Here is a 19,923-nt window from a genome sequence, read left to right as displayed (position 1 = left end):
CCAAGCACAGATTCCAAAAGCCAGAAAACCTGCCTCGGACTATCACTGCACAATGTATTATGATCCATCATGCAGCAAAATCTTTGAAGAAATATGGGACAAGAGGACAAAAGGACTGACCGTTGACATAGAGACGGAAAGCATCATAGTCGGACGACAAGGTGCCGCCCTCGAGGTCAAAGCAAATGACTTCATTATGCAATGGTTCCAGGTGTTAGAATCTGAACCACACATCACACTCGTGGTGAATGACGGTTTTGAATCCAAAGATCTTGGTCCGATGGTGAAAGCAGCAAGACAGCTAGAGTGGCTGGCAACGGAAAACCCGAAAATATTCACCTCAAGTGAAGGAACCATGATCAAAATTGTCTGTGAAACCACGATGAAAGCAAAACCACAAGTGGTGACAATACCAGAACTAACACAAGCCCACTACGGTCCAGACGAAGAAGAGGACGAAGAAGAAGAGGACCTGACAAAAGACATGTTATTACATGTCCCTGAATGTGTGTGGTCAAATCATGACACAGATGTGGGGTTGGTTAAATCAGCCACCCCGGTCAACATAAGATTGAAGCCAAATGTGCAGTTGCCATCACGACCTCAATACTCACTGAAACCAGAAGCAGAAGAAGGAGTTCAAAAAACCATTAGTGGACTTTTGAGAGCAGGATTACTGATTGAGACACACAGCCAGTGCAATACTCCAATATTTCCAGTTCTCAAAGCAGATCAATCCAGCAGCACCATCTAAAGACTTGAGTGCTGAAACAGTAATCAAATTCCTGACCAGAGAAATCATTCCTCGATTTGGCATTCCATCAGAAATAAGCTCAGACAACAGTGCTGCATTTGTACAAAAGGTTGTGAAGGGCATCTTGCAGCAACTTCGAATCAAACAACGATTGGGTGCCGTTTATCACCCCCAGAGTCAGGGAATGGTTGAGAGGATAAATGGAACTCTGAAAGCGAAACTGAACAAGATCTGTGCAAGCACGAAGCTAAATTGGGTTGATGCATTACCATTAGCACTGATGAGTTATCGCATGCAAACTCATCGAAGCACACATTTGACACCACATGAGATGTTGACAAGGGGCCTCCACTTGAGCAACTACAATCTGAACTTAGAAGTTATATGAAGCAATTAACTTCTATCCATAAGACTATCTATCTGCAGGAGAGAAAACGGGAGCTTGAGGCCGATCGTGAGGTCGGACATTTGGTGGTTCCCGGCGACCAGGTGTATATCAAGGTCTTCCGAAGGAAGTGGCACCAGCCGAGACGTGAAGGTCCATACACCGTGGTCCGAGCAACACCAACAGCTGTCCAAGTCGAAGGCAGCGCCACTTGGTACCATCTGAGCCATTGCACAAAGGCACAAGGCCCCACAACCAAAGAGGAAAGAAAACAGGGCAGTGAAGTCAATGATTTAGATAGTCAAAATGTTGATGACAAGGCTTGCTGTGATAATAAGTTGTCTGGTTTGGTTGTCACCAGGAGACGAGCTCGAGCAGCGACGGACGGGAACCGCGAGACCAGAGCAGCCGACCAAAGTCCAGACCGTGACACCCAAAGTTCCAGCTAAAAAACTCCAGCAGAACAGCGAGTACGATGCAATCACCCGTTGTGTGAAACATGCCCAGAAACACAAACCGTTAAGCGTATTGGTGCAGGACAGGCGGAGTAAAAGTGGGATCCAGGTCAGAGGTCAGGGAGCTCTAGGTAAAACACTGTTTGCCAAACTTGGAACCACACCACAGTCAAAAAAAGGAAAGGAAGATGACCGTCCAGTTTTGACCACCACTAGTCCTATCTGTAATAAAACCACATGTCCGGTCTCAGACTCAACCAATCGTTACGTCCTGAATGTAACCACTAGTTTAACTCTGTCCCAAAAAGTCAAGATCCAAATTCCAGAACAATCTATGTATGGTGGGATGGTTGGAAGAGGAATTAACATCATTGAAAAAACAGCATCTGGCAGTCCAAATATGATCTGTAGGTGGGAAGTAATAAGGTCTAAGGAACGGGTAATGGGTGACCCAGAGTGTGATCTGTCATTGGAGAAAAATCTCACAAAATGGACATTGGGGATTAGGGCAAATAGATTGAAGCCAGGGAAAATTTATAAAGTTGAATTTGTTATGTATTTTCCACATGGGAAGGTATTGGACACAGTCATGACATCTCCTTTTGAGGGGTTTCCGAGAGAACTGACAGAGATACCCGAGGTTATAAAACCACGCAGTTCTGATGCGCAAGATCCTGATTTTTATGATTCATATAATGAGTGGGACTCGGTCAACATGTCAGAGGACGAGGAACTCAAGACAGTGAAATTCAAACCACAGCAAAGAAGCTTTAGACTCACAGAAGATCGACTATGGGATCTAGCCCAGAAAAATGAGTGGTACAAATGGGTTAGTTATACTGCTAAAGAAATGACGCAGGTTGAATGTTTAATTTGTACACCAACACCAATGGAACTTCCTACTGTAATTCCTGAAAAGTACACAGCAGAAGAATGTGCTCGAACTCAAAGGGAGCAATGCAAACAGGGAAATTTTGCAATCATGACACAAGACAACTCATTACTCAAACTTCCCATGTGTGGTTTAAACTGCAGATTTTTATATGGATCAAAAGAAGGGCGTAAGACGTTGGACAACCAGGACAGTATAGTGCGTGAAAGATGTGAAGATTTTGAGATACAAACAACTCAAAAGGAGCCGCCAGTAGATTATAAGGTAAATGAACTTCTAGAATATGAATGCTTTGCTAGTGGAGGATACCAACATTTTCCTCTAGCAAGACATGTGGGCAACACAACAGTTAATCGTAATGCGACATGGGTAGTTTCATGGTTCCCGCAAGCAAGAATGAATCCTAAATTCCCCACTAAACCAGTGTGGTTTGAAAATCCAATTGAATTAAGTCAAACCTGTGAAAACATAACAATGAGCATTCCGCTGGTTCATTTGTATGAAGCGCAGACCGTTGCTATTGCTGATAGCTATTGGATGTGTGGAGACAATATCTTACTCAATGCGCTGCCATCCTACTGGGTGGGGTTATGTGCATTGGTTCGACTCAGGATGCCAACAACATTCATATATGGAGATGTAAGTTCAATGTTAAGGATGAGAGGTGAGTTGAACTCAGACAGGCAAAAAAGAGGAATCAGTCTTCACAAAGACATCTATATAAATTGGGCAGACTCACCTCGAGGTGTTCCACAGGAGTTTAAAGCATTAGATGAAGCTAGAGCAGGATTAGAATCAATACTCCCTTGGGTACAAATTAATAAGAATGAGGATTGGATTAATTATATTTACTATAATGCGCAGAGATACACAAACCATACTTATGAAATACTTAAACTACTGGGAGAACAACTGCATGAAACTGGTAAAATGGTGTTCCAAAATCATCAGGTGTTAGATTGGTTACTAGCAGAAAAAGGTGGTGTGTGTCTCACCGATGACAAGAAGCAACAAAAGCGAAAATAGACTTCCAGAAAAAAAGAGAATACCATTTAGGTAGTAACATTTTTATTGTTTGGTGTTCATTATGTTTCATTGTCCTGTAATATGATTGCATAACCATGTGTTCTAATTCATCATATTGTTTATGTTCACACATTGTTTTTGGTTAATTTTGTGTTCAATCCATGTGTTCGGGTTTTACAAAGTCAAAATGATTTAAAGAAAGCTCAAATTAGTTCAGCATGCACCATGTTAGCAAGTAAGAGTACAATTCGGGAAAACTTTTGACGCTTCCGGAAGCGAACTGACTAACATTTTCCTGCGACGGGTACTAACAATGCGCGCGGTTGAGATTTTTATTTAACCAGACAGCAGTAAACCTATTGAACCTCTTGGGGTGGAGACAGGAATGTATGTTTTGTCTGGAGATGCCAGAAGCTCTTGTGATTCAGCCAGAAGGCCAAACGTGAATATGCATGTTTGTGACGACGTATCTGGTCCAAGGAGCGCCCTTGATCCAGCCCCTACTTAATGTGTCTGTACTTTGAACAATTTGATACTGAGCGATGTCAAGCGAAGAGATGATGCTACGCTGATGTGGAATAAAACAAAGCTTGTATCCCGCTACTTCTGTGGTTTCTTCCGCTCCCAACTCGACGCCCTGAGAAGTGTATACCCCGCTGGCCGGACCACATTTGTACGCGACATGAAAGTTTCGCAGGTTTCCTTGTCATACAGTAGGTGCAACGCAGTAAACCACTCAATAAGTTTAGAGCAGGTTTTCTTCAAAATGGAATAAAAAAAAAGACAAGTCACAAACCGGTTTCAGTGAGTAGAATGGTGTATGTGACTGCTAAAATCTAAAACTATACCCAAATCTATTGATCATAATTGACCAGCTTCTCTTCTTTTTCCCATTGAGAATCAAGAGGGTTGCTGAGGAACTGAATTGTTAAGCAGTACAAAAATAATGTGTCATTATTTCATTTGTTTGGAGTACAGCAGCATCACCTTCACAGGTGAGTTCATTTAGGATTAGACAGAAATCTAAAGTAGGTCAGTGATTTGTCAACATTAATCTAAAAAAATTCATCGACCACCAAAACTGTAGGATTCAGCCCTGGAAATGTTCCAATTTCGCCCAATGTGTTGACATCGTGCCTATGTGAGGAAACCACAGGAATTGTTTCCATCACATGCTGTACACTGTAGATCTACTGTCTGGTGATGCATCGCTCGCTCTCTCACTCACAGCAGGGGCAACTGCACACTGCCAAGAAGCTGGTGTGACGCACAATGGCATGTTAGAAGGGAGAAGCATGATCTTTGTGGAGGGCACACGGCTGAACAGGAAATTCTTCACAAACTGCCTCAGTACTGTTTAAAACAAAAAAAAAATGTTACTGGAATCACTTTTATATTGTGCTTGCGCTTTCATAGGTTAATAAAGGATGATGTGCCATGTTCTGTATTCTGTGGTTTTATTTTGACGTGTGTTCTCTTTCCTGTCTTGTGTTTGGTCACTGCCTCGCCCCAGTGTTGCAGGCGCACAGCTGGGACGAATCTTCTCATCAACCTTCCCTTCATCTACTCCCTGGTTCCAGTCTCTCCACACTCCATCAACCCAGTAACTGTGTCTATTTATTTATATCAGGCCCTAGTTTCTTGGGAAGAAACTGGATGAAGAGGCTTGGCTTAGGGTTGAATCCAGAACCCCAACTTCATGACATTAGAAGAGGTGCTAGGCAATTTCAATGAGGTGTTCAAAGAAGAGCTTGGAAAGTTCAAAGGTCCACCTGCTAAAAATGTATGTAGATGAGAATGTTACTCAAGGCCAGACCAGTCCCTTATGCAAGTTGAATTAGACCTGGTAGCGGAAGTCATCACAGAACCTGTTCAATATGCAGAATGGGCAGCGCCAGTGGTACCTGGCTCATTTAGGTTGTGAGGTGATTCTAATCAACCAAGTTTCCAAGCCTGAACAGTATCCTATTCCAAGGCTTGAGGATTTGTTTGCGGCCTCGTCAGGAGGAAAAAAAGTTTACAAAACTGGATATGAGTCAGGCGTATCACCAAATGCCATTAGATGAAGACGCAAAGACGTATGTGACCCTCACCACACAAAGGGTTGTTCATCTACAAAGTACTGCCACTCGGAGTATCAAGCCCATCGGTCTTTCAAAAGACAATGGAGGGACTGTTGCAAGGCATCGCTGGAGTGGCAGTAATCTCTGATGACATCCTGGTGACAGGAACAGATGACCAAGAGCACATGCAGGCGCTGGCGAGAGTACTTCAGAGACTGCAGGACTCAGACTGAAACGGTTGAAATGTGTGTTCTTGAAGGAGACAGTGTTGTCTCTGTGTCACAGAGTGGACGTGACTGGCTTGGACCCAGTGCTAGAGAAAGTGACGCCAATAAAAGAAGCACCAACAGCAGAAAACAGAGTTGAAAGCCTATTTGGGGATGTTACATTTTTACAACACTTGTCAACCTAATCTTTCAACTGTGCTGGCACCAGTTCACCAACTTCTTAAAAAAAGACACTGGGTGGCAGTGGGGCGAACATACAACAGGCAGCATTTAACAAATCATAGGAAATGTTGAACCCTGAAGTTGATGAGCTCATAGCGCAACTCGAAGACTGCGGGCTGATTGAGAGATAGACAGCTATGGTCATCGTGCTTCTGAGCGACAAGATGGACGGAGTGAGCGGCGAAGGCGAACTTCACCGTCGGGAGGATGCCATATTTGGGGATACCACCATGGAAGCAGAGCGGACAGTGGAGCATCCCAGAAGCGCCACATCGCCACCTGTAGTGGTCGCCAGTACTACCACAACACAAGCGGAGAGGCCAGCCACATCGCCACCTGTAGTGGTCGCCGGTACTACCACAACACAAGCGGAGAGGCCAGCCACATCGCCACCTGTAGTGGTCGCCGGTACTACCACAACACAAGCGGAGAGGCCAGCCACATCGCCACCTGTAGTGGTCGCCGGTACTACCACCACACAAGCAGAGAGGCCAGCCACATCGCCACCTGTAGTGGTCGCCGGTACTACCACCACACAAGCAGAGAGGCCAGCCACATCGCCACCTGTAGTGGTCGCCGGTACTACCACAACACAAGCGGAGAGGCCAGCGGAGCGTCCCAGAGGATCGTCCTCAGTGGTGAATGCCAGTACTACCACCATTGGAGCAGAGCGGCCAGTGGAGTATACCAGGCGAACTGGACTCAAGCTGCCCCGCTACAATGGGGAAGAGCCAGCAGACACCTACCTGATCCAAGGTTCAGCTAGCAGCACAAATCAACTCTTGGACCGCTGAAAAAGTGGCCGGACATGTTGCTTTATCTCTGGAGGGGAGAGCTCTCCAGATACTCACCGACCTCAGGCCAGAAGAGCTCTGTGACTGGGTGACGCTGAGGACAGCCATTCAACGCCGGTTTGGTCGAGTCACCCATGCTGATGAAGCCAGAGACCTGCTTGCCAAGCGCAGAAGAGGTGTTGGTGAGAGTTTGGGATTCTTTGCTGCAGATCTATGCACCTACGCACGGCGGAGCCACCCCACCTTCGATGAGACTGGACAGGAAGAGCTAGCTGTTCAAGCATTCATCAGAGGTCTTCAGCCTGATCGTCTCCAAGAACATCTCCGACTGCATGCTCCCAGCACCTTTACTGCAGCATTGGCAGAGGCTGAGCGAGTGGAACATGTCCTATGCCCTGGAGGACATCGCAACAAGGGCACCTACCGGGTGAGCCAGGCCACCGCGGAGAACAGCGACGAGGAAGCCACTGTGCGCCAAGTTTCCTCCGCGCTGCCAGAGAAGACCTGAGGAAGGATGCTACTGATGTGGGGCACCTGGACACATTGCCCGCAACTGCCTTGCTCCATCACCAAGGGGCCAGGCATCGATGGAGCCATTAAACTAGAGCGGGGCGGCAGTGTGGGGGAGCGGTCGTCCACCAGAACGGTCTCAATCCCCAACACCTATGCACCACGTGTTGGACGTTTGGGTCACAACCATGGACTCTACCTGGACTGTGAACTGGAAGGTACCCTCTGTCGGGCCTTGGTGGATACTGGTTCCACTATTTCTCTGGTACGCCCACGGACCCTGTGTAATTCCACCAGACAGCTTCCACCAGGATGGAGCACCACCAGGCAGTGTATCACAACAGTTACTGGGGACCGTGCTAAGATGTTGGGAACAAGAACACTGGAAGTGGTGGTGGGCAGGCAACAGACTCAACATCAGTTCTGGTTGGCCAGTATCCAGGATCCATGCATCATCGGTCTTGATCTTCTGGACAAATTGGGGGCTGTGGTGGATGGTTGGTCCTCCACAAGTCCAGTGACTACGAGATCCCTAGCCAAGCGTCAGTGAGAACCACTTCATCAATGGTGGCAGCAACACCCCCGCTCACACTCCAGCTGCAGGCTGTGGAGACTGAGGGAGCCATGATCGAGCTTCTTGAGAGGAGCAGTCAAGATTTGGACCAGGGGCAACAGGACCAGCTTAAGAGACTTCTGCAGAACTTCAGAGATGTTTTCGCTGTCAAAGATGAGGACTGTACTCACACCAACCTGGTTTTTCATGACATAGACACAGAGGATGCCCGGCCTATCCGCCTCCGCCCACGGCGCCTTCCCATAGCCAAGCGTTTGGCTGCTCAGCAGAAGGAGGAGGAGATGCAGCGAGCTGGAATCATAGAGCCATCAAACAGCCCCTGGGCAGCTCCTGCAGTCCTGGTTCGCAAGAAAGATGGAACATGGCGGTTTTGTGTGGATTACAGGCGCCTCAATGATGTCATGATGGAAAGATTCTTATCCGCTGCCACAAATTGATGATGCTCTGGACTATGTTGCGGGCTCTTCCTGGTTTAGCTCCCTCGACCTTCACAGCGGTTACTGGCAGGTGGAGTTAACTCCGGAGTCTCGCCCCAAGACAGCATTTTCCATCGGTCAAGGAGTGTGGCAGTTTACAGTGATGCCATTCGGGCTATGCAATGCCCTTGCAACCTTTGAACGCCTCATGGACAAAGTTCTGGTCAGTCAGGCTAGACTTCGTCTCAACCCCAAAAAGTGTCACTTATTCCAGCGGAGGGTTACCTTCCTGGGACATGCCATTAGTGGTGAAGGTGTGGCTACTGATCCAGCCAAAGTGACTGCTGTTCGAGAGTGACCGGTTCCTACCAACACCGTGGAGCTTCAAAGTTTCTTGGTACTAGCATCGTATTACCGCAGGTTCAGCAAGGACTTCGCCACCATTGCCAGTCCCCTGCATCAGCTGACGCAGAAAGGCCAAGACTTTAAGTGGAGTGACGCCTGTGCTTCATCATTCTCCCAGCTGAGATCTGCTTTGACAGAAGCTCCAGTGCTAGCCTTCCCCGACCCAGGAAGGCCGTTTATTGTGGACACGGATGCCAGCAACGTAGGTGTAGGGGCTATGCTGTCACAGGAGGGAGATCATGGTGAACAGGCCATCGCAAACTTCAGCCGCACCCTCAGCAAGCCAGAAAGAAATTATTGCGTCACACGACGAGAGCTGCTGGCCGTTGTCCTGGGTCTCCGCCATTTCCGACCATATTTGTATGGTCAGAAGTTCATCCAGCGGACTGACCACGCTTCACTCACCTGGCTGATGAATTTTAAAGAACCTGAGGGGCAGCTGGCGCGGTGGATGGAGATCCTTCAAGACTATGATTTTGACATTAGACATTGGGCGGGAAGACTCCACAACAATGCAGATGCCCTGTCCCGGCGGCCTTGTGAAGGGAAAAAGTGCAGGTTTTGTCAGCGTTCGGAGAATTGCCAATCACAGGATCTCAGGGTGGCTGCATTGCAGGCTACAGAGACATCCAGCGACGATGACTGCGAGACAATCGATCTCCAGCGACTCAGAGGGGAGCAACAGCAAGATCTTGTCCTCTCCAGGGTTCAATCATGGCTGGAGGCTGGTCGACGACCAGAGTGGTCAGAGGTAGCAGCACTTGACCAAGAGACCAAGGCATTATACTCTCAGTGGGCCAGCATCATAGATCAAGATGGGCTCTTTTACCGTTGCTGCACATCTCCAGGGGGTCAACAGAAGATCCTTCAGCTCCTGAAGAAGGGCCCTACCAAGCAGTCACATGCCCCTTTGCAGCAGTGCCAGGTAGGAGCACCATTTGAGAGAGTGGGAGTTGACATCCTGGGTCCATTCACCACCACGGATTGGGGTAACCGCTATGTATTGGTAGCCATGGACTACATCACAAAATGGCCAGAGGCCTCTGCCGTTCCCGACCAGAGTGCTACCACCACTGCAGAGAAACTGGTTGACGAGATGTTCTGCCGGTTTGGCGTTCCTGAGGAACTCCACAGTGACCAGGGCATGAGCTGCCTGCTTCTTTGACCACACTACAATATCATTCACTCCACTTTTATTCTCCAAGATTGTGAGACAGACTCTATTGGACATTTTAAGATCTTACAACTTCAAATTGTTTGAAAATTTTAAAAAAGATACTCAATGAATTTAAAAAAAATCAGAGGCAAAAGTGCAGTATAATAACAATAATTACAAAAGGTTGGTTCTTCAAGGAAATGATGAAGATGACACCTTCTCACACCACCACACAAAACTTTATTGATGAATTAGATAAAACCAAAACCAAATTATACGATCCAAATGAACCTAGAAGCATGGAAAGATCATTTTGAAATGAGCGTCAAGACGTAAAATAAACCATCAAAGACTTAATTCAGCTCAGTCTCACAGGAACCAGAATGATGCAGCCGAAGACATCGTCGTGTGATTTGATTCTCCTGCTTGGTACTGAGGTCACCATGTTGTCAAACCACTGAAAATGTAAAATGATATAGAATATACTCCTCCCACCAACATCCTTCTCACTCTCTGTCCATCATCCCAGCTCTTAGTCACATGTGACAAATGCTTGTTATGTAACTGTTAGTCACTTCAATGCAATGGAAGCCAATATTGATCAATACGTTGCTCAAATGTGGCCAATATCTGGAAATCCTTTGGATTCCATTTCTAAGTAGTTGTGTTCAGGAGACGGCCACAGCGCTCTTGCCACCAAGCTCCTTTCCCTCCTTCAGAGGACAGATGTAGGACAGGACCACATCCACCATGTTCTTGATAATAGGGGGCAGGGGGTGAAGCAGAAACCTGGCATCATGTGCCAATGTCATCTCCCAGGCATCCACCCAGCGAACATTCACTCCGTGGAACACAGCTCGAAGTATCTTATTCTGCTGCATGGTGGACCAGTCACTGTTGAAAACTGCTCTAGAAGCAGACAGGTCTTTGATGTTTCCAGTGCGAATAATAACCAGTGTGCCTGGAGACCTGTTCAACAATTGCACAACAGCGTTGCGGATGCGCTGCAGTCTCCTGAGGTAAACCTCATCAGGAAATGAAGCGAAGTGAGCCCAGATACCCAAAATTACAACGGTGTTTGCTCCTCCCTCGATGGAGTTCAGCTCATTGGCAACGTATCGAACCTTGCTGACTGAGATGGGTCGTATACGTATGGGCAGACCATGGACCTGGTAGAGCATGAAGATGTTGTTTGCAATGTCGGTCGCCATGTACGGTCCGGTCTTTGGGCCATTGTGGAAATCAAAATTCACCAGACCTGAGAAGAAAAAAGGAAAAAAAGAAACACTTGTTGCAAATTCTGCTTGTACTCAACCCGTAATTGCATTTCTCATTATTCTCCACCTGGCAGTTTTTCAACAAGGTATTCATACCACTGTCTGACAGTGGAGTCTCCAAACATGTAGATCTTCTTTCCTTGGAGACATTTACTCATGGCAGCAGGCTTTTGAAAATGCTGAACTCTGGTCCCATCCAGGGCCTGCCACTCTCCACGGTAGTAATATCCAGAATGTCCCAAGTTCTCTACGGTTCTGTTCCTCTCTGAACCTGATGAAAGAGAACCATGTATTAATGTACTACAACGGCCATGCTGCAATGATCAGCTCGACTTTGTTTACCAGTCCTCCGTGGCAGTACGTTCACAAACGCTGGTCCTTCAGATCTCAGTTTCACTTTCATGTGGACACCACTGAAAGGGTTAAATCATTCAAATGTGATGAACACATGCCATTTGACTCACTTGCAAAATAAATGTTCAGTATTTTGCAGATGTGACACATATTTGAAACCAACATTTTACTCTTTTTTTTGTGCTGCAAACACACTGTGGGCCGTTTGATGGACATGAAGAGCTGCATTTCACACTCATACACAATGAAGGAACTTTTAGACTTATTCTGGGTTAGAACTTGAATTTCAGAATCTGTGAATAAAATTGAACTTGATGGTGTCGACATCAAGAAGAAGGGCGAACTGAGGGAAGGAGAGAAAGGGAGCGCGTTTCACTTCACTGACTTGGACTTGCTATTTTAACTGCTGTGTTGCGTCTGCTCTTCGATTTATTGACCACACTGGAAGCGCATGTGTGCAACAAAACTCTCACATTTGAAAACTCTTTTCTTCACCAGGGTCATGGTATATTTTCTCACGATATCCTGCCATGGAATGGCTGATTCTGCTTTCACAGCCCAGCTGTTTTGGCTTGAAGCAGAACCATGGTTCCCCTGTGCGCAGGTCGGTGAAGTCACACACTGGCAGGTTGGTGGGTCGCAGGCAGAAATTACAGTTCATGGTTTCAGAGATGGAATTTAGGCGGAAAACACTTTTAAAGTAAACTCTGTCTGGATTGTCTTTGTTCAGTCTTCTTATTACTGTGACGGCCTCACTGGGATGAAGAAGAGTCACCTGGCAGACAAAAGAACAAATCAGCGTCTTGTACTGTACATTGTGTCACGGGTACGAAGGGACGAGGGAGCTAAAGCCACGTATAGAGGACGTGGTGTAGGACCCAAGTGCGAGTGGCTTTAGGCACAGGAGGGAATTATAAATATTTAATAATTAAACAAACTAAAATAGAACAGAAAACGTCACCGAACCGGGAAGAAACAGAGCAACCGCAGAATGTAAAAACAGTAATGAAACTAACTGAAGTGCACAAACATGAGTAAAAAGTCAAAACAGAAAGCGTCACCGAACCGGGAGGAAACTACAAAAGAAACCAGGGAGAGACACGAGAACCGTCACCGAACCGGGAGTTAAATGAGCTAGCTAGCATAAGAGACCGAAACAATAAGAACCAGGAGTTAAACGAGCTAGCTGCACACAAAAACAAAAAGCTGAACAGAGAGGGAGCGATACGAGAACCAGGAGTTTAACGAGCTAGCAAACACACAGAACAAGAGGAGCCGAACACAGGGAGAGACACGAGAACCAGGAGTTACCACAGGGAACGAGAGGAGTCCAAAAAACACCGGAGTCAGAGGAAACATCACAGGGAACGTGGAAACACACAGGGACTAGGAGAACTGGCAGGAAACAAAGACAACGATCTGGCACACGTTGCTGGAGCCCAGGTGTTTTTGAAGACAGTAATCAGGGGGTAATCGGCTCCAGCCGTGTGCCAAAGGAACAGAGAGAGAGAAGCAAAACCAGGACTCGGAGCCTGGAAGCGGAGCCATGACACTTTGACTGTAAACTTGTGTGAACTGCACTTCAACCCTCACCTCGATGGTTGCTTTTCCAGTCCAGAGTAAAGGAAATGTGGCTGTGTAGGAGCCGTCTTCATGGTCGATAATTTGCCCTGCAACACCAGCCTGAAGAACTGAGTTGTGGACTCGGGCAACTAGGACATCTCCTCCAGTCTTCTTTGGTTTGCCCAGGAAGTCCTTCATGGTAATAGTTACTCTCAGTTCATCGCCAACATGCCACTGTTGCCCTCCAGTGCCTCTGTGAAGAGTAAAGCTACTGCCACGGGCGTTGGTGGACTTGTTACCCAGCAGGGGTGGTGTTTGGGGCCAAGCTATTGAGCTGAATATGTTCTGTTCTTCAATAAGTTCTTGTGGGGAGGAGGGTTGGAATTTACAAATGTCACCTTCTACTGTCGATTTATAGTTATATTGTCCTTGGGATACAAATCCAGTATTGCTCTGCTGGTTGGACTTTGGTGGTGGACGTGAATACTTTTGATCCTAAAAAAAGTAAGAAAAAAACAGATTGTACATTGAAGGAAGGAATAAAATACATGATGATTACACTGGCTTCAGTCACCCCTGCATAAGGTTAAGTTAAGGTTGTGTCATTGTGTCATTAATCACTCATCAGAAAAGATTATTCTGGATAAGTTGTATTGCCGTGAGTGTCTGTGTTAACATGTTTTACTCTTATGCTGTGACTCAAACAGTCACCAACAGGCTTGACAGGCTTGGCCTGACTTTATTGGCTTGGCTTGACTTTGTAAATTTTTACGAAGTCCAGCAAAAACAATTGATTAAGCTAGAAAAGAATCTATCAAACATATACTTATTACATATCACTATGTGGTGTTTAAGAAGGTGGGATGACCTTTGCACCTGATCATCCCGCGTGTACATTGTGGCGTCCATGATTCATTCTTCTATTGATTCTAAATGTTTTGTAACAAATGGACTTATGCAAGAGGAAATATATTTCTGCTTTTCATTCGTCAAGCTGCCATGAACCATGTTCTTTTGAGATTTCTCATTCTTGTAGTGACATTTGTCAATAATTTTAATTTTAATTCTCATAAATGAATGACCAAACAGCACTCAACAATATCTGAAATAAAAATGATTCTTCTTACCTTTGAGGTTTTCCAGAGTTGAAACAGGAGAAGTGCATTGAAGATGGAAAACAATATTAAAACTGCCATTGGTTTTTGAATGCAGGACTTTCCCAAACTCTTTTCTTCCTCCTTCATGATCCAGGATTTCAGGGGTGGTTTACTAGACAACCTGAAAAGGTTGAGAAGGTAGGGAGAGAAGAGAAGAAAACCTAGTTCTTTGCTTAATTCTGGATTAACAAAATTGATGCTCAACCACAAGCAGTCAAGTAAATAAATAAAAGTGTAGGTTCTGCTTATTACAATCTCATTTGCACACATTTCTATACATAAATTAATGTAATGTGCGAACAACTTGAGGTTACCATCTTCAATTCATATATTTGTCCTTGTTTTTTTCAGAATGGAGAACATGAAGTTCACACCTTTGTTGAATGTAAATGTGTATGTGAATTCAATGAGCTGAGCTGACTCCTCAAAACATGGAATTCAGTCAGTTAAATTACTCTAAACTGTATTCTAGTGTGCAAAAAAAAAAACAAAAAAAAAACAAAGCAACATAGTTAAAAGTATGTGAACATAAAAGATGTCCAGTTTAAATCTGTGATCGGAAAACGAAACTTATCTGTGTTCCAATCACAGTCCCAATCTTCCAGTCACGAATCTGAGCAAAACATTCCAGTGGGGAAGGACAGATCCAAGAGCATAGTTTATGAAAAAAATCATTTCAATCCGATTCTTCAGTCATCAAAGTAGTTTAAGTGATTTAACTGTGTGCAGTATCAGCAAGTGATGTGAAAAGAAGAGAGCTCTCTGATGCTCCTTTGTCCAAATGTCTTGAGAAGGCAGATTTAGTTTCATTAAAACTATATAAAAGTAACTAAAAAAAAAAAAAAAAAAAAAAATCAATAAAACTTGAGACACTGTTTACAATGTGAAAGGGGAAAAGTGACTACAACAGTCGTCATTTGTAAAGAAATGCAAAAATAAGTGAATATGCATTTTCAAGAGGACAGAAATGCCACCTACTCGTTCTTTGACTTTCATGCTTTGATGGAGAGCGCATCTGGTTTTTGGGCTGTCAGTCATACCATGAGTCTCATTAACAGGGTGTTGGCGGATTCCACTCACAACAAGGCAGATATAAACAGGTGTGGTACGTCTGGTTTGGTGACACCAAACCAGAAGGTTGCAGGATGTAACTCTGCTTCTATGAATGCATGCAACGCCATGTAAACAGCCTTTCCTATACGTATTGCTGTCATGGAACGACCGTGGTACTGAGAAAGATCATTGCACTCTATGCTCTCCAGGGCTCCTTGCCAGCTCTGCTTCACGCCACCGTTTTTTTTTTTTTTGTTTGTTTTTTTTGCCTGCGTCTCAACGCTGCCTCTTGCCGCTCACCGTTCTACGGTAGGTGGAACCTTCATCACCCGAGGCCATCCTGCCAAAAGGTGCGGCAGCCAATAGCGCAACGCTTGTCTGCTCTAGTGCTTCACTGTGTGACCGAAAGGCGGTGACCACCGCTTCATCCAGCAAACAGTGAGTGAGCGCGCAAGACAGACTCAACAACCTCGACAACCCGGAGACACCCCAAGGACGCCACCTCCACCTGACGCAGCGATCCCATCCCTGCCAGCGCGCCCCGTCTGAGAGCCGACTGGCATCACGCTCGCCCGCGATCTCCATATTCCCATCTCGCCAGCCCACAAAAAAAGCTTGCGCGTCTATTTGTGCCGTGACGGTAGCGACTCCGTCAGCGCCAGTAAAGTGTTGTTGTGTTACTGAGATGATAAATAGATGTTATGTGTTGGAAGAAAGTGTCTTCAACGTTTTGTAAAACAAAAATACAGCTTATGTACTGTAATAATATGGATATTATTAAAAATATATATTAGAAAGACCCCAAGAGGTAAGTGAAATCTTTCACTGGATTCCTGTTCAGGATGCTCCATTCTACTATCCCTGTGAGTTTGACGGGTTTTTACTGTAGAATTATGAAATAAATTGACTTTATGTACTGTAATATATATATATATCTATATATATATATATCTATATATATATATATATATATATATATATATATATATATATATATAAAAAGAACCACAAGAGCTTCGTGAAATCTTTCACTGGATTGCTGTTCAGGATGCTCTACTATCCCTGAGAGTTCGAAGAGTTTTTACTGTAGAATTATGAAATAAATTGACTTTATGTATGGTAACAACATGGATATTATAAAAAAAATATGTTTAAAAAAAACCACAAGAGGTTAGTGAAATCTTTCACTGGATTCCTGTTCAGGATGCTCCACTCTACTATCCCAGTGAGTTTGAAGAGTTTTTTCTGTAGAATTATGAATTTTAATTGACTTTATGTACGGTAACAACATAGATATTATAAAAAATATACATAAAAAAAAAATCAATAAAACTTGAGACACTGTTTACAATGTGAAAGGGGAAAAGTGACTACAACAGTCGTCATTTGTAAAGAAATGCAAAAATAAGTGAATATGCATTTTCAAGAGGACAGAAATGCCACCTACCTGTTCTTTGACTTTCATGCTTTGATGGAGAGCGCATCTGGTTTATGGGCTGTCAGTCATACCATGAGTCTCATTAACAGGGTGTTGGCGGATTCCACTCACAACAAGGCAGATATAAACAGGTGTGGTACTTCTTGTTTGGTGTGACAACACCAAACAAGAAGGATGCAGGATGTATCTGGTTCTATGAATGCATGCAACGCCATGTAAACAGCCTTTCCTATACGTATCACTCTCATGCCCCCTAACAAGCTAAGGGGGCAGAGTGAAGGCTTATGGGAAAATGTACTCCCAGCTGAGCGCCGATAGGACACATGATGGCCATGACATGCAGGTCTTAGAATAGCTAGTGTTTAACACCGCGAGTGCCAGCGATGGTGACAACCTATCAAGGAAATATTGTCTGCCGATGGTCACCATGTACCACTAGCATCAACATTCTCAGCAGAGAGTCCTCTGAGAAGCATGGCAGACAAACAGCCCAAGTTCTAAGATCATGGAGGCCCACCAGAGGTTCTCGATTAGGAGCCTCGCTGACCAAGGAAACTGCCGACGCTAGCCAGAGATCCAAGTGTTGAAAAATCACCGTATGACTAACAGAACCTATTCAGGTGTCTCAAAGTGCAGCCTTGCGGAAGCCACCAGGACAGACTGGAGGTCCCACTAAGGGCACCGCAATCTTTGGAGGAGTAGAACATTAATATATAGCCAGACTGGTTGCTGGTCTCCCACACACCAATCAAAAGCACGGCTCTGAAATGTTTCACAATGATATTGAAATTCAAAACACATGACACAGGCAGCATTCGCTCTGTGGTGGAGGGAACTACATTCACGCACGTGCTGTCGTTTTGCAATACTAAGAAAACAGAGTAATATTCAGAGAAGTCATGGTCATTCACAAAAAGTAATTACCGCCTTGCTCGCTTCCCACATTTATTGGGCAACATTCATGCTCCTTCGCTGATGGAGGTGAGACCCAAGACGGCAACCTCTCAAGACCGTCAGGTGTGCTGTGGGAAGTGACTTGATGAAGTCAAGCATGACGCAGGCAAAAAAAAAGTTGCAGTTAGAAATTGTTTGACTCTCTGAAATCATGAAGCTTTATTAACCTCTGTTCCTGTTTTTGGTTCCTGAATGAGATCCTGACCGAACCCCTGCGATATCATGCTATAATGTGAAAGAGTGCGTCATGTTTGATCTGTGATGCTAGCAGCTAGCATGTCTAGCAGCTAGCATGTCATGCTAGCACGGAATTGACTGTTGTTGTCAGACAAGATTGATTTTTGATTTTAATAAAGTCACACGTCACATTTGTGCTAGTACTTTGTTGGGTTGTCAAGCTCAGTCGAGGCATCATGATGACGTGCTTCCTTTCCCAGACTGCCTGCTTGTTCATGAATCTAACCACAATTTATAGCAAAGGTGTTCTCTATTTGCAGCGGTTAACTGCTATGCAGTAATATTATTGTTTGTTGTCATGTGTCAGCGTGGCAGTCATGGTCACTAGTGCCACACTGTTTGCGCAAACACTCCATGGACTCGAATTGGGCTCCTTACGCTTGACTCTTAAAGACATTTCAACGTTTGAGGTCTGGAAACTGACAGCACAACTTTAAAGCCGAAGCACCTCAAACATGACTGCTCAACTTCATCTGCAGAGCAAAATAGAGCCGCCCTTGTTTGAACTGCGATCCAACATTCTGTTAGCTAACCGCTGGCAGACCATCCCTCACTGTTTAATAATCGGCTTGAAACGGAATGCTGCAAAAATGTAGATAAGATAGATAAGAATGACTAGCATTATGGAGTGATATACTGAATGTTAAAGATTTGTCAGGAAGCTCAATAACACCAACTGCTTAAATTATCTAGGCAGTGAGAGAGTGTCCTGCACCGATGATAACAGAACTGACCTGGGAAGCATCACGTTAGATGATGTTAATCATGTGATTCAGAAAAGACCATATAAGACCATGCAGTCCGACTGAGCAGATAAATGACCCACACAGTGATGTACATAGTTGTTTTTAAATAGTTTTAAGCAATGACACTGGAACTTTCTGTCAGCTGTTTGATGGCTCAGGCTTCACAGGGTTAATACATGTGGCTTTTCAGACCGGTTTCACAGATGCCAAATCCACTTAGTCTTAGCTGTTTGTACGCGACATGAAAGTTTTGCAGGTTTCCTTGTCATACAGTAGGTGCAACGCAGTAAACCACTCAATAAGTTTAGAGCAGGTTTTCTTCGAAATGGAATAAAAAAAAGACAAGTCACAAACCGGTTTCAGTGAGTAGAATGGTGTGATTGCTAAAATCTAAAACTATACCCAAATCTATTGATCATAATTGACCAGCTTCTCTTCTTTTTCCCCATTGAGAATCAAGAGGGTTGCTGAGGAACTGAATTGTTAAGCAGTACAAAAATAATATGTCATTATTTCATTTGTTTGGAGTACAGCAGTGTCACCTTCATGTGAGGTGAGTTCATTTAGGATTAGACAGAAATCTAAAGTAGGTGCTAACAAAGGTAGGTCAGTGATTTGTCAACAATCTAAAAAAATTCATCGACCACCAAAATCATCGGATACAGCCCAATTTCGCCCATTGTGTTGACAACGTGCCTATGTGAGGAAACCACAGGAATCGTTTCCATCACATGCTGTACACTGTAGATCTGCTGTCTGGTGATGCATCGCTCGCTCTCTCACTCACAGCAGGGACAACTGCACACTGCCAAGAAGCTGGTGTGACGCACAATGGCGTGTTAGCAGAGGGCGCACGGTTGAACAGGAAATACTTTGCAATCTGCCTAAGTGCTGTTTCAAACAAAAAAAAAAAACGTGTTACTGGAATCACTTTTATATATATTTTTATATGTTAATAAAGGATGATGTGTCATGTTCTGTACGCTGCACTTTTGTTTTGGCGTTTCCCGGTTGTTGTGTGTTCTTTTTCCTGTCTTGTGTTTGGTCACTGCCTCGCCCCAGTGTTGCAGGCGCACAGCTGGGACGAATCTTCTCATCAACCTTCCCTTCATCTACTCCCTGGTTCCAGTCTGTATCACCAGATGGTTACTTCGCATCCACCGGTAAATTTCTACCTCTGGTGTCATTGTTCTAATTGATAGATTTGGCTTGTGCGTGCATGTGTGTTTATTATCTGCCGCCTTCTTATTTCATTCCTTGTTTTG

The 19,923-nt window shown here is 44.8% G+C and overlaps 1 protein-coding gene across 3 annotated transcripts; it reads right to left on the bottom strand.

The window, feature by feature from the left end:
* Positions 1-10,128: 10,128 nt before the first annotated feature.
* LOC128756919 (NXPE family member 3-like) lies at positions 10,129-16,807 on the bottom strand. 3 transcript variants are annotated; one of them, XM_053861764.1, is made up of 7 exons: positions 16,731-16,807; positions 14,201-14,351; positions 13,104-13,568; positions 11,984-12,285; positions 11,499-11,569; positions 11,224-11,427; positions 10,129-11,137 (listed from the first exon to the last, which is right to left on the bottom strand). In XM_053861764.1, exons 2-7 carry the CDS (start codon positions 14,315-14,317, stop codon positions 10,548-10,550), a joined length of 1,749 nt encoding a protein of 582 aa, XP_053717739.1. In that variant the 5' UTR covers positions 14,318-14,351; positions 16,731-16,807; the 3' UTR covers positions 10,129-10,547. The 3 variants fall into 3 exon arrangements, with proteins under 3 accessions (XP_053717739.1, XP_053717740.1, XP_053717742.1); XM_053861765.1 differs by lacking the exon at positions 16,731-16,807 and adding an exon at positions 15,209-15,499; XM_053861767.1 differs by lacking the exons at positions 11,984-12,285; positions 14,201-14,351; positions 16,731-16,807 and having other exon boundaries at positions 13,104-13,302.
* Positions 16,808-19,923: the final 3,116 nt, after the last annotated feature.

This window comes from Synchiropus splendidus, chromosome 4 (assembly GCF_027744825.2).
Source record: "Synchiropus splendidus isolate RoL2022-P1 chromosome 4, RoL_Sspl_1.0, whole genome shotgun sequence".
NCBI classification, from domain to species: domain Eukaryota; kingdom Metazoa; phylum Chordata; class Actinopteri; order Syngnathiformes; family Callionymidae; genus Synchiropus; species Synchiropus splendidus.
Note: the sequence above shows the minus strand (reverse complement) of the source record. Positions and strands in the feature narration are given on the sequence as shown.

Bases quoted from the DNA above. Each gene is read 5' to 3' on its own strand.
- LOC128756919 (XM_053861764.1), bottom strand. From the start codon at position 14,317: ATGAAGGAGGAAGAAAAGAGTTTGGGAAAGTCCTGCATTCAAAAACCA. The intron at 11,570-11,983 runs GTGAGAGTTTTG...TAACCCTTTCAG, and splicing joins GAAGAAAAGAGTTTTCAAAT to TGGTGTCCACATGAAAGTGA. The intron at 11,428-11,498 runs GTAAACAAAGTC...CTCTTTCATCAG, and splicing joins CGTACTGCCACGGAGGACTG to GTTCAGAGAGGAACAGAACC.